The sequence below is a fragment of the Microcaecilia unicolor genome, chromosome 3 (genome assembly GCF_901765095.1).
Source record: "Microcaecilia unicolor chromosome 3, aMicUni1.1, whole genome shotgun sequence".
In the NCBI taxonomy this organism is placed as follows: domain Eukaryota; kingdom Metazoa; phylum Chordata; class Amphibia; order Gymnophiona; family Siphonopidae; genus Microcaecilia; species Microcaecilia unicolor.
Genome location: NC_044033.1, coordinates 187,397,908 through 187,423,198, shown reverse-complemented (window position 1 = coordinate 187,423,198; position 25,291 = coordinate 187,397,908). Strand labels below are relative to the sequence as shown.

The 25,291-nt window shown below is 43.2% G+C and overlaps 1 protein-coding gene across 4 annotated transcripts in view; it reads left to right on the top strand.

Moving 5' to 3' along the window:
- The first annotated feature begins 1,497 nt into the window (after nt 1-1,497).
- The window catches only part of SPATS2 (spermatogenesis associated serine rich 2), a 161,201-nt gene continuing 137,407 nt past the window's right edge, over nt 1,498-25,291 (top strand). Inside the window, exons 1-3 of one of the 4 annotated variants that reach the window (XM_030196805.1) lie at nt 1,498-1,595; nt 2,988-3,102; nt 23,889-24,143. In XM_030196805.1, coding sequence (XP_030052665.1) covers nt 24,119-24,143 — 25 coding nt within the window. In that variant the 5' untranslated portion in view covers nt 1,498-1,595; nt 2,988-3,102; nt 23,889-24,118. Of the gene's footprint in view, nt 1,596-2,044; nt 2,355-2,987; nt 3,103-23,888; nt 24,144-24,196; nt 24,293-25,291 lie in introns of those variants that run through there. The other 3 variants (XM_030196804.1, XM_030196806.1, XM_030196803.1) reach the window with 3 other exon arrangements.

The window sequence follows — 25,291 nt, the reverse complement described above, 5'->3', positions numbered from 1 at the left end:
GCAAGCTGTAAAATTCAAGTGTGATGGTTGACGGCAGATCCTGAATGGGATGAGATTGCCAGTGCCACCCCCTGGCCATTCCAAGGCAATGGAGGCTTGCCTAAAGCCAGTAGGGGCTATGGTGGGATTATGAACTTGGGACCTCTGATTCTCTAACATTAGGCTACTCCTCTGCCCTGCCATGGACATTAGTACCACTTTATTATGACAGGTTTTCTACAATATGTAAGTCTGGAATCTGTGGCAGGGGCGTAGCTAGAAAACAGATTTTGGGTGGGCCTAGGCAAGAAGTGGGTGGGCACCAAGTGTTCTCTCCACACACCCCCCCCCCCCCCCAACCACCACCAAAATAAAATCTCAGCCGGCAGGAAAACGCTTCTTTCCACCTTGGCAGTCTGCAGCAGGCATGCGCTGAAAACTAATATGCAAGTACTGGTATCGTGGAGACTAGCATTTTCATTTCCATTAGGTGGAAGTCTTCAGCTGGTGGAGCTTGGGATCCCTACCGCTACCGCTAAATGTGTGCTACTGTTGGGTGGGCCTGAGCCCTAATTGGGTGGGCCCTGGCCCATCCAGGCCCACCTGTGGCTACGCCACTGTAGTTTGGTGACTGGAGCTCTGTTTCTATTATGTAAAGTTTGTGAAATAATCATATTAGAAGGTATGTATATGTGGCAGTTTTTTTCTTTTGAGGTGGCAACCCTAGTGTGGACTTAGTTGTAGAGGGGAGGGAGGGGGTACAACAGTAGGTATGGCAAGGGACTTGGGGCATGGCATGAGGGCAGGAGAAGGGAGGGGCATAAACGGAGCAGGTGTCAGATTTTTCTTCGGCAAAAAGTTGCCAACCCTACTGGTACTCTTTCTAATGGGCTCACAATCTAGTATTATTATATTGTACTTGGGGCAATGGAGAGCTAAGTGACTTTGCCCAAGTTCATACAGACCTACAGAGGGAACATAGCCTGGTTTCCCCACGATCTCAACCCACTATCGCCTGCGATATGCAGCAGCAGGAATGGAACCCGATGCAAGCTGCAATGCATTTATTGTTAGTGATCAGCATAATCCGCTTGAGGGCCTCCGCGAGCCGAGATACACACACACACCGCCTTTTCATCGCCGGAGGCTACGCCCACCTCCCCGAGCGCGTACAGAGACGCTCCTCCCACCGCGCTTAGGTAATGTTTGCGTCGTGCTTTCATCTCTCTCCCTCTCGCCTCCCTCCGCAACGCCAGTAGCATCCGCGTGCGCATCCATGAGCCGCTCTTGCTACGCGGTGCCCCGCCCCCTCCTCTCTCCTCCCGCCTCCCACCCTCTGCCGCCCTGGTACCGCCCCTGCCCCGCGCGCTTCTCATTCACTGGCTTCGGTTTAATTATGCAGTTGTTTGAGGCGGTTCTGTCCGTTGATTGGCTGTGAGGAGTCTGCGTGTCCCCGCCTCTTCGTAGCTCGCGCAACGCGCGTTGCGCAGGCTGCTCCTCTCTCCCCACCCCCTCCAGCCGGTCTCTCAGTCCTCCTCCTCCTTCAGTGTCTCTCCGGCGCCTTAGAGAACGGAGTTGCTGCCCACGCTGTCCCCTCCCCCCACCGGGCTGCAGCGGTAGGTACCGGTTGAAGAGGACGGAGTGACGCAGTGAAACTAGAAAGGGGTTAGGGGTTGAGAGAGAACGACACCCAGACCCTCCCCCTCATGGGGGGATGGGACGGGACAGGAGAGGTGAGGGTGGAAAGAGAGCCCTTAATGGGGGGAGGGGAGGGAGGGAGACCTGTCTAATGCCCCCCCCCCACCCCTACTCCGTAATAAGAGACATGATGGACTACTAGCTAAAGAACAACTAAAGCTGCTGTCTCTGGGCCAGGGGTAAGGCTAACCCCTCACCCCTCCAGTAGACATTCAAACAGAGTGAGGCAGAGCCCCCCCCCCCCCCCCCCAGAACAAAAGGCCTTTACCTAGGTATCCGATCTCAAGAGAAGCAAATCCCTGTCTTGGGAAGGAACTATGGAGATAGACTACCCCCCCCCCCCCCCCCCCCCCCATGAAGTCAGACAGAGCCCTAGAAGTAGAAAGATACAAATCTGCTCCACAATGAGGGAGCATCAGAGGAAATACATTTAGAACCAAGCGAGAAACCAACCGGCCAGCCCCCATAGCTCGCGAGCATCAGTTTGATCACACGCTCCAGGAGAGAGACCTGAAAGCAAGGACGAAAAGTGTAGTGTAAGAGTGGGGTGCTGCAGGGCAGGACTGAAGTGCATTTGGTAGATAGAGCCCGTGTGGAGCGTCTCGGTGGCAGGATCGAAGTGCATTGGCAGAGCATGTGTGTGGATCTAAGTACTGGAATATCAGAGGTTGATACAGGTCAGGCTTTTGAGATATGTTAGCGGGATGCTACGCTTTTCTTTCGTTTCTTCTGAGCTTCTCCTGTCAGCTTCTGATGTTCAGACTCGGGAGATCATTATTGGAGTCCTTGTTTGCATTTCCCAGGTTAACAGACAAAAAATTAGCATTGTATACCCAACATGTATTTAAATATTTTAATCAAAGGTTTTAAAGATTTAAAAGCTAAGTTGTGATATTTTAGACATAATTTGCAGTGTTCAGGGAACATCTGTCTTAATGTAAGTCACTATACCTTCAGATTTCTATTGCATTTTAATTGACTGTAGTTCATTCATTTATAGATTAGCCAGTTTAAATGAACAGATCTCGACTATTTTAAACTCATTCGGATATTTTCAAACCTGTGAAGGGAATTTCTGATAGCCATTTAAAAAAAAAAAAAAAGATAGTGGTTGATTACAGGAACTGCATGGCAAAGAAGAGGGCAACATTTGTTTACAGTCAGTGATTGAACAGGTTACCAAAATACTAGATCCTGACATGGAAATTCAAATAAGCCCCAATCCTAGTCCACATGCAAATAGGACATCTGCTATTGATCTCACTGCTTGTGGTGCATATTTAAGTTTTTTTTTTTTTTTTTTTTTAAAGTAATCAGTAGTCTTCTGTGACTAGAGGAAGCAGTTGAGAGGTGGGGAGAACACTGAGTGTTTGGAGAGTGGCAGCAGTCTGTCACAGCCTATGTACTATTTATTCCCTTTATGAGGTAAGTCCTCTTAAGTACAGAGTCCAGTATCTGAATCCCATTGCTGTGTGCACTTTGTCATTTACTAAGTTCAGAGGAAATCTTGACTTATTTAAGTAGATAAATAAGATCTTTTGAGAAGCTGGGACTTTTTGTGGGCTTGAGGAAGGGAAGATGATGTTTTCTGAAGGGGAATAAACTGCATTATTCAGCAATCTGCTTCATAATGCAGTAACATAGTCCTCCATTCTAACAAAAAAATAACAGAAATATACTTTACATTTTCTTGGTTTAATCAAGCTGCTTTGTACTGGTTTCATTTTGGACAGTGTTTGCCATACTGAACTGATATGAAGCAAGTGGTGGGAGGAGGCTTTAATTTAGGATTGTGAGGGTCAGGGCAGATGTGGAGTTGTTAAATTGCCCACTGGGCACATGAAATACTTTAGGACATGGTGCTTTACTATTGACAGATGATTTTAAAATTGAGCAGTTGTGCTTTGAGGATCTTTTCCTGATTAGAGCAACATGGGAGAGATGCTGGGCAGGATGGCTTCCTTTTAAGAGCTCAGTCAACGAAAATCTTCAAAGGGGGGGGGGGGGGGGGGGTTGTGTACGTGGAAGGCACAAAACTGGTTTTCAGTAGGATCTTACTTTCGGAAGCAGTTTAGTTTTAGACACTGGATTGCATCACCGTGATTGTCCCTATGGCAGCAGGCTGTATTGCTAGATAAGTGCCTGACACCTGCAGCTGAATACCCCAAGGTGAAAGAAAGCACAAGGGGCATTTTGTGTTAAAAATCGGACAGGGGGGGGACGACATTTATAAACTTCAAACAAAAGAAGTGAAAATCACAAATAATATACATTTTATAGCTCTTTTCAATTTCTTTTCAATAGGGTAGTTGCCAGGTCTGTGTTCTAACTCCCCTTACCCACCAAGTGTAGACTACACTGGCTATATTTCACAGAAGTTGTCATGTTCCCAAATGTCCAGATTGAATTACTGCTATAGCACTCCCAGTCCTGGCAAAAAGGCACTAAAAATCATGCGTTCAGGGGATGAGTAGAAAATTCTCAGATCGCCTTGGTGCCTAAAAATTGGCACATGCTTCTGGCTTGGGAAGAGTCTGTTCTCTGTGACCTAGGAGTAGCTTCTACCGCTGCTACTGGCACAAAGAAGAGACTAGAAGGGAGATAAAAACAATTAGAAATGGACAGAACGAACAAACAAATTAGCGGAAAAAAAGCTATAAAAAACTGACAGGGCCTTTTGGCTATAATGTGCTGAGTGGGGCCTTCTTCTGCCAAGTGAAACTTAATCCATGTTCTGTAGAAGAACTTGAGGGTGGAAGCCAGTCCAAGTCCTTACTGTTCTGTCCTACTAGTGGCTGCATTAAAGTGAACAAAAAGAAGTATGCTAGGCTGCTTAGAATATTCAATGCTATCAGACTTCTGCATAATATCTTCATCCAAGAAATAATGGTGCAGATTAGACTTAACTGTGAATGGTTAATTAAGCCTAAATTTTAATATCTAGGTGGCTTATTATTGTATAGCACAATTAACTGATGGAACAAGATTTCCTTTTGTTTCAGCATGGAAAGCCTGTAAAAGTGTTTAGATGAATCTGTAAGAAATCAGAGCAAATAACTGTTTCTTTAATGAGTGGAATGAATTCTTTTCAGTCAGATTTCAATCGTGCCCTCAGTGGTTAGAGATTAGTTCAAGCATAAAAATATGGGGGGGGGGGGGGGGGGGGCTGCCTTTTTTCCAGCACTGAAAAGGAGAAGTTGTGCACCCTGTCCTGTCCCTTCTGATTTAGTGCAAAAGGGGTATTTGAAATCTTTCCTATATATGACTGTATTACTCTGAGTGATGCAGCAGACAGTGATCCCATGAGCCTCTAGCCTCATACCCCCACCCATTCCCTACCTCAGGTCATGCTAGCTCATTCAGTCTTGATCTTCTTTTTTTATATCATACATGGCGGATCATTCTTCAGATTCCAGTCAAAAAGCAGAACTCTGTTTTGTTCTTCACTGGCTTCTATAACACAGCACAGATAAATACATTGCTACCAGCAAAAGAAATGTAAATGATTAATGTGTTGCACCTCACTAAAGGTATTCTGGATCCTGGTAGTGGTGGATTTTTGTTTCACAGATGCACCGTGTATATTCTGATATAGTGAGTGCTAAACTAATTTATTAAATTTTCTTATGCATTTCAATTTTTAAATATCAAGAATACATCATTTCTTGTGTGACAAGGTATGTCACAGCAATTAACTCCCCCTGACAGAAGAATTCTAACGTGTGGCCTAATATAGCCCAGGTTCCCAGGGCTATCACAGTTTGTTGCTGTGGAATTGTCAGGTCTCCATAGGGGACTGGAGTCTAGGTCAGAACTTCAGTGATTACAGTGGCAATGGCAATAAAGGTAGGCATCTTCTCCACTGTTCTTTGTCCTACCCTCCTCCCCCATGATCCCCCTTCTGTGCCAGTTTGGATGATAACAGGAGCAATGCTCCTCCACCCTATGATGCCCTCACTAACTACCCAGCCACCTCCTACAATCTCTTCTCCCTGCACCAGCAATACCACTGAATTCTTCCAGTTGCTTTCTCTGCCCCCCCCCAAAAAAAAAAAATCAACATAATCATCAATATACTCTCTCTTGAATGCAATCGCTAATCTTGTGCCACATCCTGCTACTCTGGGACAGTGTGTGTTGCTCTTTTACCATGTGGTTCAAAGCACAGCTCTATAGCTCTAGGCAGCCCAGGAGGAGGACGTGGCTTAAGATGATGCACCTCTGCTGCTGTCCTCTGAACCTTGACTCATCTGAGATTAGCGATTGCATTCAAGAAGAGGGTATATTGATGATTATGTTTATTTTTTTTTGGGGGGGGGGGCAGAGAAAGCAACTGGAAGAATTCAGTGGTATTGATGGTGCAGGGAGAAGAGATTGTAGGAGGTGGCTGGGTAGAGTTAGTGAGGGCATCATAGGGTGGAGGAGTGTAAAGGGAAAAAGTAACCAAGCATGTCTGAGTTGTGGGGAGAATGAAGAGATTAGAGGAGGTGCAAAGGGAACAGAGTGTGTGGATTGGACAGGGTGGCAGGAAGAGAGTGAGAAGATTATGGAGCAAACGAGGGGATCGGAGTGGGTGCAGAGAGTGAGGGAGGGGTTGGGAAGAACTTCAGAGGAGTGAGAGAAGGAGATTAAGAGTGTCTCTTAACTTTAATAGGTAGGCAACTGTGTAATCCGCTTAGATATAAGGACAATGCGGGCTATACATGTTTTTTAAATAAAAGTAAATATTTGCCATACTGGGTCAGTCCCATAGTTCTGTTGAGCCCAGCATCCTATTTCCAGCTGTGGTAAATTAGGTCCCAAGCGCATGGCAGGATCCCAGACAGTTTCTGCTGACATCCTGAGATGACCTTTGACTTTTTCTAAGATTACATTGCTAGCAATTGTTTATGGACTTTCTTGCAGGAATTTGTCTAAACTCTTTTAAACCTAGGTACGCTAACTACTCTGAACACTTCTGGCAACAGATTCCAAACCCTGAATGAAAATAATTTCTCCAAAATGTTCTGAATGTGCCATCTGTTAGTTTCATAGAAAGCACCTAGGCTTTATACTACTTGAAAGAGAAAATAATCGTTCCCTATTCACGTATTCCAATCCTCTTAAGATTTTGTATCTTACTCTCAGCCATCTCTTCTCCAAGCTGAAGAGCCATAATCTGTTTAGCCTTTCTTCATAGGAGAGCCATGCCATTCCACCCCTGTATAATTTTGGTCTCCCTTCTTTTTAGTTCATAGTGTGACCAGAGCTGCATACACTGCTCAAAATGAAATCACACCATAGATCTATATACAGAGGCATTTACTGTAATCTCCATTTTATTTTTAATTTCTTTCTGAATATTTCCTGATGATCTGTTTGGTTTTGGGATGCAACTGCACAGTAAGCTGAGAATGTCCATGTATTATCCACAATGGCTCCAAGATGTTCTCTGTGGCAGATCAGTGCTTATGGAACTCTCTACATCTGCATGAACAAAGTCTTTTAAAAGTAATGACTTTTCATAAACATTTAAAAGCCTATTTCTTTTAAAAGATGTTGGGTTAGAAATATGTGCTCTTATTTGAATTGCTTTGCATACTGTTTTTATTTTATGCCTTGTTATATGTTGCTTTTATATGGTTATTTTCGTTTCCTGGGTAATGTCTCTTAATGGAATCCAGCATCTTGTACCTATAGGAGGGATTATTTTTCCTTATATGCATCACTTTGTACGTTCAGTATTCAGTTTCATTTGCCCTTTCTTGATCCTGGATCTCATCTTTCCAAGGTCCTTGAGCCAGCATTTCCCCTTGCTTCCCAATTTCCCTTTTGCTGTCCTACTATACTCTTCCTCCATCTTCATCTTATAACCTATTCCCTCCTCATCTTCTAGATCTCTTTTTCTTAAGTTCCCATACCCCCTCCAAACAAACATAACTAAACCAGACACAAGAAATGTCAGAAAACAACTTTTATATAAAGTACATTGGCTAACTGTTGACATTGAGCATTGAAAAATGTGCACAGGAAACTGGGGTTGTGGTTGTAGCCTTTGCATTGAGGAGAGAGCCAGGATAGAATCCTGAGGAGTGAGCATAAAGGAAAAACACAAACTTAAATTCCTTAGCATCCCTCCGGACCGGCCCAGGATTGGACTGATGGGTTGTGCACGCCTTCCAGCCTGGGCCGGTCCGGAGGGATTAAAGGAAAGCAAATTAGCAGGTAAGGTCTAATTTCTCACTACTACTACTACTACTTATCATTTCTATAGCGCTACTAGACGTACGCAGCGCTGTACACTTGAACATGAAGAGACAGTCCCTGCTCGACAGAGCTTACAATCTAATTAGGACAGACAAACAGGGCAAACAAGAGATAAGGGATATTAAGGTGAGGATGATAAAATAACGGTTCTGAACAAGTGAATAAAGGTTAGGAGTTAAAAGCAGCATCAAAAATGTGGGCTTTTAGCTTAGATTTGAAGACGGCCAATTTATTACCAACAAAATAAATTGTTTCTAATAAACCCACTGTGTATAACTAACAACCTCTAGTCTATGTAGTTCAAATGCCTGAAGTTCCACATCCAGTACCTCTAGATTTCTTGTGGTCAAAAAGAATGTAACTGATAGGGCCTCTTGGCTATAATGATCATAGCATAATCAAATTTAAGTTAACTGGCATGAGAGCACTAAGGAAATCAACTGAGTTAACATTTAACTTTCAAAAGGGCAATTGTAATAAAATAAGGAACATGGTTAAAAAAAAACTACAAGGAGGAGCTGCAAAGGTTAAAAGTTTATATTGGACATGGATGTTTGAGTGCCATTTTGGAAGTCATAGTCGGATGTATACCATGTATTCATGTGTGCCAGCTAAGACAAAAGAGGCTATTACAGCTAAACGAACATCTTTCAAAAAATGGAAGAAGGATTCAAATGAAGGAAAGTGGAAACAGCATAAGTACCCGCAAGTTAAATATAGAAAGCATTGATTAGGCAGACAAAGAAATTTGAAAAGAAGCTTTCTGTAGAGGCAAAAACTGAACTTTTTAGAAAGTGTTTGACAAAGTCCTTCATGAGACTCCTGAAGAAATAAAAAAGCCATGGGATAGGAGGCAATGTCCTGTTGTCGACTGGGGAACTAGTTAGAAAGCAAGCAGTAAGGCTAAATGGCTAATTTCTTATTGGACAATGATGAATAGTGAAGTACCACAGGAATCTGTGTGACAACCAGTGCTTTTTAATATTTTAATAAACGATCTAGAAATGGGAACGAGTGAAGTGATCAAATTTGCAGATGACACAATTATTCAAGTTGTTAAATCGCATGTGTATTGTGAGAAATTTAGGAGAATCTTGCAAAACTGGAAGACTGAGCATAATGCAAAATGATGCACATAGAGACGAATAATTCTAATTGTAGCTACATAATACTAGGTTGCATATTAGGCGTCATCACTGAGGAAATTAATTTAAGAGTCATTGTGGACAATACATTGAAATTTGCTCAGAGTGCAACAGTGTCCAAAAAAGCAGAGTGTTAGGAATTATTAGGAAATGAAGAGATAATAAAACAAAGAATATCATAGGTAACAGGTGGGTTAAAATAGATAAAATAATGCCTCTGTATTGCTCCACGATATGGTCACACCTTGAGTACTTATGTGCAGTTCAGGTAGCCATATCTCATAAAAGATATAGTGGCATTAGCAAAGATACAGAGAAGTGGCCAAGATGATAAAGGAAATGTAATTCCTTTCATATGAGGCAAGATGTTGCTTTGCTTTAGCTTTGAGAAGATGGCTGAGGGGAGATATAAGAGGTCTATAAAATCCCAAGTGGAGTGGAACGGGTAAATACAAATTAATTGTTTGTTCATTCAAACAGTACAAAGACTAGGGGACACACCATGAAGTTATAAAGTAGTACATTTAAAACAAATAATAGAAAATATTTGTTTCATTCAAAATGCAGGGACTTATTGCTGGATAATGCAATAAAATCAGTTAGTGTAGATGGATTTGGAAAAAAAGGTTTGGACAAATTTCTGAAGAAGTCCATAAACTATGTTTTAGTACACCTGGTAAAACTACTGCTTATCCCTGGAGATAGTTTCCCTGCTACTTACCTATGTTTTGGGATTCTGCCAGGGACTTGTGGTCTGGGTTGGTCACTGTTGGAAATAGGATACTAAAGGGGGGGGGGGGGGGGAGTGACATCATTGCCTAAGATGGAAGCCTGAACTCAGAGCTTCTCCAGCCCTAATTTTCTTCTACCAATATTTCATGCAGTAAGAGTAATCTACATTCCAACCATGCACAACCATTAGGGTCTCGCTCTACTATATATAAGGCTGCACGTCTTATATTCCAGCAGAACCGATATACTCATATCACCCCTCTCCTTAGGTCACTTCACTGGCTTCCGATCAGATACCGCATTCAGTTCAAGCTTCTCCTTCTTACCTACAAATGCACTCAGTATGCAGCCCCTCATTACCTCTCTACCCTCATCTCCCCTTACGTTCCCGCATGAAACCTCCGCTCACAGGACAAATCCCTCCTCTGAGTACCCTTCTCCACCACCGCCAACTCCAGGCTCCGCCCATTCTGCCTCGCCTCACCCTATGCTTGGAATAAACTTCCTGAGCCCCTACGCCAAGCCCCCTCCCTACCCATCTTCAAATCCTTACTCAAAGCCCACCAATGTTGCTTTCGGCACCTAACCTCTATACCTTTCAGGAAATCTAGACTGCCCCAATTTGATGACTCCTACTTGACTAACTGTACATTTGTCCTTTAGATTGTAAGCTCTTTGAGCAGGGACTGTCCTTCTATGTTGAATTGTACAGCGCTGCGTAACCCTAGTAGCACTTTAGAAATGTTAAATAGTAGTAGTAGTCTCGCTCTACTACTTTGAAAGATGCTGGAATGTCGCTCCCTCAGCGAACAAATCTTAAGGATTTTGCCTATAATCCACAGCAGTGGTAACAAAGATGGTGCCGCTCCTCCAAATTACGCAGTGCTTGGAACAGGAATTGGTTGAAAAACCAGCAGACGAGAGAGAACCACTGCAGGAGCTTCGGATATTGCTACAAGAGATAAAACAAGATATCAAAGCAGTAAGAGATGAGCTTTCAACGCTAACAGCGGACTGCTGAGGGGCGATAAGGGAATTAGGCCACCAAGTAGAGGATTCGGAGATGCTTATTGAGGAGCATCATGAATCCCTCAAAGGCCTAGAAGCCTCCTTTGCCAAGCAGCGCTTGGATCATAAAGTGGAAGATGTGGAAAATCGGAGCCGTTGCTCTAATATTCGGTTTTGTGGGGTCCTTGAAACGGTGAACTATAATTGTGAACTGGTGGTACAGAAGATTGCTAGCATGTTACTTTTGGAGGAAGGTCAAGCGGTGATGCCAGAGCACATTAAACTGGATAGAGCCCATTGTGTGATAAATCGCCCAAGGGCCAATCTTCCCAGAGACATTATAGCCTGTTTTACCAACTGTAAGATTAAGGAAGCAGTCCTACAGAAAGCTAGAGCGAAAAGTCCGATCATATGGGATGCATACAATGTGGAACTGTATCAATATTTGGCAGAATTAACCCTACACCGCAGAGGAGAACTTAAGTCTCTAGCCACATACCTCATTGAAAAGGAGTTGAAATACAGTTGGCAATATATATCCCTTTGCATTGGCCTATTTACAGGGGAAACGCCATATTATAAAATCGCTGGATGAGGCTGGCGCTATTTTTCCTGACGTGGTGCCACCTTCTGCATCTTCTAATTCAGCCAAATTATCCTATGACCCGAAGTCACGCAGTTCTCGCCCCAAATGGCAGCAGGTTTCCAGAGGCAGAAGATGCTAGCTGCATCTGGAACTTGAGAAATATCGTGCCTGGTCTTGTAATAACTGTAATCCCGGTAGCAAACCTTCAGGGGTGGTAGGCTCCCTTTAGCAGTCCACAAACAAAGTCCTTCCAGACAACACACAGCTTTTAGTTCCCAAACAGTTTATTTCCCCTCCTCCACAAAATCTCAGTTCAAGGGGTTAAAGTCCCATTCAGTTTCCAAAATAAAGCAACAAGAAAAAAACTTCCCTTTAAATCCAAGTTCTCCCCCAGTTCAACAGCCTGGGTTTCAGTTTTAAAAAGTCTTTCCGCTTGGGTGGTTGCAGAATGGCAGTACACCGCCCACAACACAGCTAATTGATTCCTGTGACCACCCACTGCCTTCAGTCCCTGCAACTCTGCCCCAAAGTACAATTACAGTCCATGTCAACTGGCTCCTCCAAACCTGGTGTGTTGGTCTCTCCCGCCTCTCCTTCCTCCAAACACTCCATTAACTCTGCCTCTCTGCTAGGCTGTTGGTTGGAGACCTCCTCCCCCTCCCAGGTGGAAGGAATCTTGTACTGATTTCTAACCCAAGGGTATTGAGCTTTGTCATCCCTGCTCCCCCTTCTGGTTCTTGCCCGCCATAGCAGCTGCTCTTTCCAGTCCTTTTCCCCCTCCCTTCCACGTGGGGGCCCTACTGGGTTTTGGGACCTACCACCCCGATCCCTTCTCTCTGGGCCTTGTGGGGAATGTAGTCTGGCCCCATACCTCCTCCTGAGCTGCTTAGACCCTCCAACCTCCTTACAGTCTGGAAAAAGCTTATGTTAATCAGTAGCGGACACTTGGCTGTGCTGCACGAAGAGAGTCTGCATCTCCTGGATATATCGGGACTATTACTAGAACCCGAGGTTGGACATGTTGGCAGTTTAACTAGTTGAAACTTGATATGGTTGTGTGAGTTGAAAGGTTATATAACATAGGACTTTGGGAGGTATATGCTTTACTTATATAAAGGGCTGTGCATCAGTGGCCTCTTCCTCCTGCATTACCTTTTTGACCATGCGCAGTGTGGTATGCCTTCCTGTCTTCATTGACAGAAGCTTGTGGGGAGAGGAGGGTAGGATTGGGGGATATTGAAGGGAAAGAATTGGGGGTTTATATTGCAATTGATGGAGGGGCAGTTCCTTTGAGGTGGATGGAAGCATTGGAGGAGACCCGGGATTGAGCTGTTTAGGGGTAATGATCCACAAGTTACATAAACTGGAATTGATATGCATGGGTCTGAATGTACCATATATTATTTAAGGAGGTTAGGCGGCTGCAGACAGATGTACTCTTTATTCACGAGACTAATTTACTATCTAAATATGTATATTTATTTAAGCAAACAACAAGGTGCGCTGTAGCGCACTTTGCTTCCAATCGCGTCCGCCTCAAAATTGCAGGGGTGGGTATACCGTTGGGTGAACCCCACCCTTAGTGGGTGCGTAAGAAAATCATGGATAGAGAGGGGCGCTTTTTGATACTGATTGTGGAACTTCGGGATTTGGTATTCACCTTTCTTAGTTTATATGCACCCAATCAAAACCAAGGCTTCTTTTTTCAACAAGTTTCAGATACTCTGGAAAATAATGTAGAAGGTATGCTTTTGATAGGGGGTGATTTTAATATTACCTTGAACCCGTAAAGGATAATTCAGCCATTAGGTTTAATTATGCAAAAAGGGATCATGCCCTGGCCCTTTCATTTGTAGCTAAATGGGACCTTCATTACATATGGAGGGAGGTACATGGGAGCAAAAAGGGATTATACCTATTATTCTAATCTGATTGACATGTGGTTAGGGGATTCTCTGATTAGAAGATCTGTTTCTGCAATAGATATACACCTGAGGACATGGTCAGACCATGCTCCCCTCACAGTACATTTAGGTTTTACTAGGGATAAGACTCATCTCCCTTGGCACTTGAAGGATAGATTGCTGGATAACCAGGAACATCTACAACAATTAGAAAAAAGCCTTTGAAAGTATTTGCAAATTAATGGTACTCCAGATTTAACTTCCTTGACGTTATGGGAGTGTCTCAAGGTAGTAATGAAGGGGCATCTCATATCCTTGCAGGCACACCTCTATAAGGAAGTCCATAGGAAGGAGCAGCAGTTTCGGGACAAAATATCTGATTTAGAATACCTTTGTAAACAAGGAAAGGGTACATCTACTCATAAAATTGCCTTGCATAAATTGAGGCTGGGTTTCTATGATCTGGAACTAGCTACAATGAAGGATAGATTAATTCAAACTAAACAAGAATATTTTGAGTTTAATAATGCGAACAAATTATTAGCACACAAACTAAAGCGGCAGGCAACATGAAATTACATCCATATGGTTCTAGATGCTCACTCTAATGTATGTACAACTGACATAGCTATTCAGCAGGCCTTTTTAAAGTACTATGAGCAACTTTACACTCAGGAGAATGACCCCTCTCAGGAAGATATAGAAAAACAGTGGGGATAGCTCTCCCAGGATTGACTCCATCTGAGGTAGAGGGACTGTCCATTCCTATCACTCGGGAGGAGATGCTTTGGGCCATTAAGACTCTCCCATCGGGCAAAGCATTGGGATCAGACGAATTTGGCAATAAATTCTACAAAATATTTAAGGGTATCTTGGCCCTGGTGCTAACCAGAGTTTATAACTCCTATCGAAGAAGTCACTGTTTTGCCCTATTCGTGGTGCTTAGTCATGGTGACCATCTTACTGAAGCCGGGTAAATCCACACATTTGTGTTTCTCATATAGGCCCATTTCACTCTTGGGTACTGATTACAAGATTTTGACTAAAATACTGGCTAATAGATTACAAAAGGTTCTGTCTCGTCTTATACATGATGACCAGGCGGGATTTGTCCAGGACAGACAAACAGTGGATAATACCCAGTGGGCTTTAAGGCTGATTGCAGCTATGGAGAAGGATGGGGCTCCAGCTATCCTGGTATCATTGGATACAGGGAAGGCCTTTGATAGGGTTTCCTGGCCATTCCTGATGGCTATACTGCAGAAGATAGGTTTGTCGGAGCCTTCTCTTCAGTGCATTCAGGCAGAGTATATAAGTATCCCTTGGCTATGCTCAAGCTTCATGGCTCCTGCACTGCTGCTTTTGAATTACGGAGGGGAACTCGCCAGGGGTGTGCGCTCTCCCCTTTATCATTTGCTTTATCGATTGAACCTTTGGCAGCTATGATTCTTACATCTTCGGGTATAACTTAAGTTATACTATCTTATCATAGATTTTCTAAATGTTAAATATCCATAGCTATCCCAGTATGTTTATGATACTGTATTATAAAATTGGATTCTTACAACAAATTACTTTCTTATGCATTATTCTTTGTTGTGTATCCAGTACTGTTTATTGTAAGCCACTTTGAACTCAAACTTGTTTGGGATAATGTAGGATATAAATGTCATAAATAATAACTGGAATCCATGTGGGAGGGTTGTCCCATAAACTAATGCTGTTTGCAGATGATATATTTCATACGTTAACCAACCCTCAAACTTCCCTGAGGGCAACGATCAATATTTTGGACACTTATGGCCAAGTCTCGGGATTTAAGATAAATTTGCAGAAGTCACAAGTATTGAATCTGACGATGTGCCCCAAAGATACTCTACCTTTGCATTGTGCCTTTCCTTTTCAATGGGCATCCAAATGTATTCAGTATCTGGGTGTATAATTGACCAATACGATCGGAGGGATCTATGAGGAGAATTTTCCTCATAAGCTGAGAGAGTTGTTCATAGATCTTGATAGGTTGGAGAGTCTACAGATATCTTGGTTGGGGCGAATTTTGACTCTTAAGAGGACAATCCTCCTGAAGCTGCTGTACCTGTTTCAAGCTATTCCATTGCAAATCCCCCACTTGTTTTTTGAAGCGCTCAGGTGTAAAGCCTTTGCCTATATTTGGAAATGCAAACCCCTTGAGTGGGACGCCAGATTTTGTATCACTTGAAAGCAGATAGGGGTATGGAGGTGCCGAAATTTGAGTTATACTATCCGGCAGCTTTACTACAGGTTGTGGCCCATTGGCAGAAAGATATTGACAATCCGTGGACCAGAATGGACACACAGACCTGTGGTTTAGACCCACTATGGGCTTTGCCTTGGCTTCCCATTTCACACTTGAAAAAGATATTGGCCACCACAAGACCTATCTTGAGAGCACCTTTATCCTTGTGGGTGACAATACGAAAAAAGTTTTGCACAGAGACAATATCATTTAACCACCCCATATGGTATGCTGGTAAATTCACCCTGGGGCTCCTTGATACAGCATATACACATTGGGGTAAACAAAGCCTACGAACACTGGGGCAGATATGGGTGGAGCGCGACCTTCTGTCATTCTCTGAACTTCAGGAGGAATTTGGGTTACTCACTGGGGACCATTTTTACTATTTACAGCTCAGAGACTTTATACTACGCAGAGCAAAAGAGGAACTAGCTTTGGCTGATACCTTTTTGGAGCTAGCTGTGATTTCTGGTACAGGTGGGGGGGGGGGGGGGGGTATAATGAAACTGTATTGAGCATTATTAAAAGATGAGGTCCCTGTCTAGAGATATATTGCAAAATAGGAAGATATTTACACTCCAGTGGACTAAGATTTTCAAAACTCTATTCAAGATATCAGTTGCTACCCCACTGGTAGAAAATGAGTACAAGATGTTTTATAAATGGTACTTTACCCCTATAAAAGTGGCTTGAATATATAACACAGGGTCCCCTCAGTGATGATGCAAATGCAGGGAACAAGGGGCATTTTTTCATATATGGTGGTCATGTCCAGTGGTGCAGACGTTGATTCAGGAGATTAATACTTTCTTACCCATCCTCTGCCCCACTCAGGCAGACTGCTGTCTACTGAATTATAGAACCCCAGGGATCCCCAAAGAGATACATTCTTTTTTGATGTACGTTTTTACTGCAGCCAGAACAATTCTGGCTCAATTATGGAAACAATCAGCGGAACCACCTTTAGAGAAAGTTTTTCAGAAAGTAGATTATTATTATTTGATGTCCAAACTGACTGCACAGAAGAATGGGTGCATTATCCCACATTGTAAAGTATGGGATATTTATAAAACTTGGAGGTCGTCTCGTCATGTCCCCTAAGATCATTATTAATACTGTCTCTGTGGTATACTGCCTACTCCATTGATTTTGTTGCATAGCATAATTAGAACAGGGGATGGGCAGGAAAGGGGGGATGGTTTTAAGTTTAGGGTAAAACTCTGGAATGCATGTACTAAAGCTTTTTGATATTAATCATTTGCTTATTGTTTGGCTATTGTATTGCATTTTCATTGCAAAAATAAAATTATTAAAAAAAATAAAAAAGAATTAGGATACTAAGCTTGATAGACCTTTTGGTCAAACCCAGTATGGCAGTTCTTATAGTCTTATGTTCTAATAGATTTCGTTAGGGAAATTTGAACTGTCTAGACTTTGTCCAGTGTGACAGAGAGCTTAATGATGGGAACTTCAAGGGTCCTGATTGAAACAGGACCAGCAGAAGTATTGGTGTTCTAGATGTTTACTTTGTTTTCCATTGACTCCCTGACTTCAAATTTTTTTCCATTGCACTCTGGCCTTGCAGTTCACACTATTGCCACTACCATCCCTTATTTCTGTGCTCTTCCTGAAATAGTCATGTTTTCTAGTTCCTTTACAACTGTTGCTTCCTCCACTTATGTGGTATTAGCATTAATGGGTCAAAGCTTCCACTGGGCACATGCAGAAGGCACAGTTTAGTCCTTGGAACTTCAAGATTCTTAGTGAAGCTTAGTGTCTAGCTGGGAGGGTGCTTCTCTGACCTCTTGGACAACACACGTGTCCAAGGAAGAGAAAGGAGAGCAAGAAAAGCTCTTACTGGAGAGTGGAGGTTGCACCAAAGACTTGGAGGGGAAGCTTCAGATTTACCTATTTACTTCCCGATAAAGAAAACGTTAGTAGAAAATTTTCAACTGCAAATCTCCAAATCACCATTGCTGTTACTGCTATTACTTATCATTTCTATAGTGCTACTAGACATACACAGCGCTGTACACGAAACATGAGAGAGTCCCTACTTGACAGAGCTTACAATCTAATAAAGATAGGACAAATAAGAGAATTACTTAAGGTGGCAATGATAAAACAGACATGGGTACTGAACAAGTGAATAGGGGTCAGGAGATAAAAGCAGCCTCAAAAAGGTGAGCTTTTAGCCTAGATCTGAAGACGGACACTGACGTACTGATTCAGGAAGTCTATTCCAGGTGTATGATGCAGCAAGATAAAAGGAAAGGAGTCTGAGTTGGCAGGGTACAGATAAGAGAGATTTATCGGATGAACGGAGTTCCCGGGGAGGAGTGTGGGGAGAGATAAGAGTGGCGAGGTACTGAAGAGCTGCAGAGTGAATGCACTTGTAAGTTAATAAGAAATGGATAGGGAGCCAATGAACTGACTTAAGTGCCATCTTGGGTCTTCCATGCTGGTGTTCACGTGTGATTGCATGATGCAGATTTATGGACAAGACCTTTTTGTTTTTGTTTTTTGTCATTAACAAACCAAACCAGTGATTTGTTCTCTCCTGCCAGCAGGTGAAGAAAGTGACAAACTGCTTGGCATAGTTTCAGGCAGCCAAGAAATAGGTCAGTATTCTCTGACTTCAGCAGATAGACTTCTGGTTTGGTGCATCCGATCTAGTAAATAACAATGTAGGAAATCTCGAAGGAAGAGACATTTGGAGACTGTTCTCAGCTTCATCCTAGCATGTTTTTCATGCCATATTGAGCAACTGGTCTCGCTCCTGGCTGAGGAAGAGCATAGGACTACAGGTAGAAGAACATTTCGTTTAGCTGAAGACCACACAGGGAGACAACGCTGTGAGGAGACAGGAACTAGGTAGGTGCTTTTTGGAAAGGAGAGATATTATTTAAAATCTCCACCTGTAGGAGGCTTGTGCTAGGATAATGTCCATTTAATCCTACCCTCTGTTTTCTGTCCAATACCAATTCCTAATCCACAGGACATTGCCTCCTATCCCATGACTTCTTAATTTCTCAGGAGTCTCTCATGAAGATCTTTGTCAAAAGCATTCTGGAAATCTAGATACATCAACTTTATCCACATATTTGTCTGTGTTCCATCATTTTATTCTTTATAATAGTTTCTACTATTTTGCCCGGCACTGAAGTCAAGCTTACTGGTCTATAATTTCCCAGATCACCCCTGGAGCCCTTTAAAAAAAAAAACAAAAACACACACACACACACACACAAAACAGGCAATACATTGGATACCTTCCAATCTTAAGGTATTAGATGATTTTAAAATGGGTGGGAGAATACAATAGCTGCCCTTATACAGTTTTACAACCAGGCAAAGCCTTCTCCACAATCTGTCAGCCCAGACTGCAACCATGATCCCAGGTGCTGTACTAAACCAATGGCTTCCCTATTGGCAACTTCTTGCATGATACTTTTTCAGACATCTGAGCTACCATCCTCTATACTCAGTCTGTTTATCACTTGCTGACCTTCGGTAATGCTGGCCCAATGACCAATTTTTCTCAATGGAGGAGGGCGAATAGTTGTGCTGCAGGGATATGTTGTGGGATTGCTGCTATTTAACATTTGTAAATGATCTGGAAATTGGAACGATGAGTAGGGTGATTAAATTTGCAGAGGACACAAAACTATTCAAGGTTGTTTAACACACATGCAGACTGTGAATAATTTCAAGAAGACCTTAGGAAGCTGGAAGACTGGGCATCAGAATGGCGGATTAAATTTAATGTGGACAAATGCAAAGTGATGCGCATTGGGAAGAATAATCCAAAACATAGTTACCTGATGCTCGGTCCCACCTTAGGGGTCAGTACCCAAGAAAAGGTTCTAGGTGTCATTGTAGACAAAATGCCAACATCTTCTGCCCTGTGTGTCAGCGGCCAAAAAAGCAAACAAGATGCTAGAAATTATTGGGAAAGAGATACAAAATAAGACCAAAAATATTATAATGCCTCTGTATCGCACCATGGTGTGACCTCACCTTGAGTATTGTATTCAGTTCTGGTCGCCGTATCTCAGAAACGATATAGCAGAATTAGAAAAGGTTCAAATGAGCGACCAAAACGATAAAAGGGTTGGGACTCCTTCCATATCAGGAAAGGCTAAAGAGGTTAGTGCTCTTCAGCTTGGAAACGAGACAGCTGAGGGAGGATATGATTTAGGTCTATAAAATCCTGAGTAGTGTAGAACAAATAGAAATAAGTAGGGAACACTCAGTGAGTTACTTGGAAATACTTTTAAAACAAATATGAGGAAAAATATTTCACTTGACGAATAGGTAAGCTCTGGAACTCATTGCTGGAGGATGTGGTAATGATGGTTAGCATATCTGGGTTTTAAAAAAGAGTTGGACAAGTTCCTGTAGGAAAAACCAATAGTCTGTTATTGAGATGGACATTGGGGAAGCCAGTGCTTGCCCTGAGATTGGTAGCATGGAATATTGCTACTGTTTGGGTTTCAGCCAGGTACTTGTGACCTGGATTGGCCACTGTTTGAAGCAGGATACTGGACTAGATGGGACCATTGGTCTGATCCAAAGTAGCTATTCTTATGTTCATATGACCTTTAATACATTCCACTGGTTTGGACTGATCTGGTAGGGACAAAGAGTAATGTGTAATTATGCCCTCCCTGATAATTATTATTCCTCGAGTCCTGTCACACCAGTCAAGCTTCCTGATGAGAATGCTGTGATGTCCAGAAAGTCCTGGACTGTAGAGATCTAACATGGCTAAGCTTAGATTATTGTGACATATTAATAATAGTAGGAGAGCAATTGTTTCCTCTAAAGGCGGTATATAGTCCATGGAGAATTGGTGGCCAATGAAAAGCACCAGGCAGTTTTCCTCTGGGGCTGGTCTGGCAAGACTCGGGAGTGATGATTATCAGGAAGGATTAACTGTAATTTTTTAATGGCGTTGTATGTTTGCAGAAATTTTCAGTAGATGCTTTGGAGTTCACCTTTTCTTGCAGTGCGTTAAATATAGTATGTGTGCAAGGAGGATGTACAGCAGATGTGGCATATTGACTGATCTGATGGGTTTACAGTTATTCTCTTTTTGAATAAAAAGATTCTTATAAATAAATTGCTATGCCTTGGTTCATAGAGCTGGGCTTTGTTGATAATAGTTGTTCTCTTCTTGTCCCAGATAGTGTCATGGATGGTATATGGCTGTGTGCATGTGTGTTTCTGCAGAGCTTAAACTAAAGCACAGGGTCTCCTACGTGAAAGGTGACAATCCCAGCAAAACTGGTCTCCCTGAGTCTTTGGCTGCATGGGGTACTGTGTGTTTTAGAAATGGCTTATTCCAGGTGGTTTAACTTCCAGGGGTTAGTTTTTTGAAGTGCTAGTAACAAGCAGTCTTTCAGTTCAAACTACAAGTTTATATTCAGAAAAACAAGGTGTCATTGTGCCTCAGGGCCTTCACTGATGTGAGGTGACAGGGCTCTCAGGGGATGGTTTGTCCTTCTGCCAATAGGTGTAAATTACAAGTTTGGTTATTTACCGGAGCAGAATACTATCTTATGTTGCATTGCTGAGGCTTTACTGCTGCATGTGATCAACAAGCCTAAAATAGCCTGGCTAGGGACTGCTTTACTCAAAAGCTAATTAGCCAAATGTGAAGCAACAATGAGGAGCAAAGCACTGCTTTTCTGAAATTTATCCTGCATGGATGAGGTCTATGTAGAAAGCACATGCAATTTTCTTCCTTTCCTTATGCACACTGTGTCCAAATACAGCTGGCTAGAGAGCTCAGAGCCTGAGTGTACAATATAACTTACTGATGAGACTAGACATGTCTCGTTCAGTATCAGATAGGAATCTTCACAGGAGGAATTGTGGTCCTAATCACTTTTGTGCTCAGGTTTTGTAGTCCTTTGATCACTAATATGGGCCAGCCACCTTTCTAAGGACCGGTGCTGACTGGACTATCCCACAAAACTGTGTAAGACCCAGGACATCCTGCCCAAGATCCAAGAGCGTAGGGAGGGATGGCAGCAGTATTTAGGACTGGTGTTGCCTGAGCCTGTGGTCTGTGAACCTAACATAATGGCCTTTGTAAACCATATGACAAGCAAAGAGTACATCTCTCTGGTTCTGTGCTGTGCATCTGATCAAGCTGGTTGCTGCTTCCCTTGCACACAAGTTAAAACGGGGTCTGAAGAAAACTACAGGACAGCTTGTGGCAATGCTGGGGAGAACTCAAACACTGAATGAATGATCTTTTCCTAGGGAGGGTTTATTAGTGGCCGTGTTCTTAAAAAAAAAAAAAAAAACCCAGCTCCATTCATATAGATGAGTGGGCATTTCGCTGCCAGGCTTCATTGTTTAAGGATCAGTGTTTGTAACTTCCCCGATCACCACCCTCATAGGCCACAGCCATCCGTAAATTGTAATCCGGTATTTGCGGTTGGGGGGAGGGCCCTTAGGTTTCTCCCTTCTTGTTAATGTCTTGGAGAATTTGTGCTCCCAGCTGTGGACTCTCAGGAAATGCTGAATGTTAGAGCTTCAGACCGCTGCTGTCTGGAAAGTACACGTAATACTCATGAGGATTTGGGCAGCAGACTGAGCCAAAAGACACTGGATTTCTTAAATATGAACACCATTGTGGAGCCTGGGGGGGGGGGGGGGGGTGGTATGCTAGTCATCCACTTGATAGGATTCCTTTGCTTTCTGCAGGTAGAGAGCACAACTAGTCAACAAAACTGATTGGTTGGAGCCCCTTCATCCCACCCCAAATTGTGCAATAAGTCACAATTGTAGCACAGTGTCTTTGTTTGTTGTTTATTACATACTGAGAGGAAAAGAATACTGCTGTAGTTTATGCAGCTGAACTAGATTTTGCAAAATCCAGGAATTTGACATCCTGTACTTTCACAATGTCCTATTGTTTAATAGGGTTATTTGTTTTATAAGGTGCTGTGTGGTTTGTGAGCTCTGGTGGAGGGAGGCAGGAAGAACTCTGGACAGACAGCCAATAAATAATTAACACTATTCTTCAGGTACAACTCTAATGGGCAAATGATCAAAAGCCCCGCGCTGTTCCAAACAGCGTTCTAAAAATAGCGCTGGAACAGCGCGGGGCTTTACCGCACCGATGATCAGAGATAATGCATGCAAATTTAAGCAGCGCAATTATCTCTGATCATGGGGTACAAATGCGGGAGAATTGTGCCCGAGCATGCACTCAGCACAATCCTCCCGCACTTGTTTGACAGGTCTGGGCTGTCAAAAGCCCAAACCTGTCAAACACAGGGACTGGAGGTCCATGGGACCACCAGGGCCTGACTACCCCTGTCCCGAGCAAGGCAAAACGGGGGCTGGAGGTCCGGCGGACCTCCGGTCCCCCCGACAATCCCACCCCCCCCCCCCCCCCAGGTTCTGGGAGGGCTGGAGATCCGGTGGGTCTCCAGCCCCCCCAAACCACCCGAAAATGGTCCCTGGTGGTCCAGTGGCTTTCGTCCCGCCCCCCCACCCAACCCCCAGCGTTGGCAAGGGTCCGCTCTGCCATCCGATCCGACGCCCACCCTCCCTCTCTGCCTGCCCGATGCCCGCCCCCCTACCTTAGTTGGAGGAGGGACGCAGCCTGCCTCCCTCCTCTTCCTTCGATGCCGCAAAATGGCGGCGCCCAGCCCTGCCTAGTGCATCCTTTGGATGCACTGGGCGGGGCTACAAACCATATAATGGTTGTTGCTCATTGGAGATGAATGCGTTAAGCGCTGATTAGCATGCATTAGCATGCTACTTGCGCTTAGAGCCCTCGAGTGCGCTTGAGGGCTCTGATCATGGGGCGGCAGCAAACGCCGGTGCTAGTATGGCGTTAACAGCCTCTAGCACCGGCGTTTGCTTTTGATCATGAGGGTATAGGTGAGAGCAGGGTCCCTGCAGTGAAACATTTATGATCTCACAATATGGGTAGAAAAGATAACACTGATGCAGTTCTTTCCAGGAGTGCCACTTGCAAATGTAAGAAGCAGCGGGTTCTAATGGTGTCATGAAAAAAGAGTGTACAAGTGAGTTATTGAAGCAGTTTAAAGCTCAGTCCCTTAAGCTCTTGACCAGATCTATGCAACTTGAGGGATCTTTTATATGCAAATGTACTTCATCAATGTTTGCCATGGTTACCTGGAGCTTCAGATTGAATTCAGGGTCCAAATTAGATTCTGTTATATGGACACATATGCCATCTTTGTCATTAGTGGCTGCAGTGCTGAGAGGTAGTTACTGTGCTGCCTGTCTCATTTGAACATTGATTTATTTTGTCCACTTAGACACTCCTGAAGAGCCCTCTGAGGAGTTTGGAGCCTATATCTTGGAAGATGGGGGCTGGTCTCTTCTAGTAAGTCGTCAACTAGTCACTTCTGCTCCTTGCTTGGACTATACCTGGCAGAACAAGGAATTCCTCATTTGTGTGTTTTATTACCAATCCCAGAACCTGCCAATCAAATTCTTCAAGACAAAGAATCTTCATTTTTCTGCAATTTAAAAAAAAAAAGCTGGGATGTCTAAAACATCATATCAAAAGGGTAAGAATGCTTGAATCTATTAGTATTTTTTCATGTGCCGAAAGATGGTTCCTAGACTTTGCTGAAGTTGGTCTATAAAACTGCATGGTGGATGCTCACCTGGCAAAACACCTGCTCTCTCCTCTGCTGCGTCACCAAGGAAGGAGTAGGTAAGGCAGGTGAAGCATGAAAATTGTTTCCATTCTGACTCGCCAACTACTGCGTGTCATTCAGGTGAGCTAATGGAAAGGTCTAATGACAGACGATCACTGATTGTTAGGCTTTCAGCAGATTTTATCAGAAGGGAACCTTTGTCCACTCCATGGAACTCCTAGTCCGCTTGCTACATATTTGTCTTACCCAGTGATCCAGCTTCTTGTGTTTCCTCCTCCTTTAGTTCTTGCTATTCTCTCATCCCTCTTATAAATCTCTTCTCTTGTCTTGATCATGCTCTCCTCTACCTCTTGTAATTTGAGTCTTGGTTATCTGCCCATAGACTGTATTTTCCTAGCCCTTAAAGGTGTGCATAGAAGATGAATCCAATGTATGCAAGGTTTTGGGATGCTAGGAATGAGTCTGTGGTATCCATTTTGGTGGTGGTAAGATGGGATGCCTGATTCCCTTTCTTTCCTTCCTTCTCCTCCACAATCAACTGAGCCAAAAAGGAACTATTCCCCAGGGTGATCTGTGTGCATTAGGTAGTGTGTGAAAGGAGTAGATTTCTAAGTTGTAGAAGTGCAAGTAAACTCTTCCAAAGTGCACCCCACATGTCCCAGGTTTTATTTTGTCTCTGGATACTCTTTACCCTGACTTCTCTTTGTATGCCCTACTGCTGATTTATCACTGAGACCCCCACAGCAGATTATATGTCAGCATGACTGTGTGTCTAGCATAATGATCAACAGAGAGAAACTGCTGAGAGGATAATTTGTGTGAGCCTTTTTAAAAAAAATCTTTTCTTTATGCAGTCTTTATGCTCTTCTAAGCTTTTGTAAATCAAAAATTAGTCCAAAATATTCATAAGCAGGAGTATATGAAGTCAACAGTTTTTATAATAATGTAGTGACTCTGTGAAATGAGGTATTACATCATAGGTACCTGGACCTTGGCAGCAACTCTGTTCACACAGAGACATCGCACATGCTACTCTGAGATGGGAAAGCTCTTAC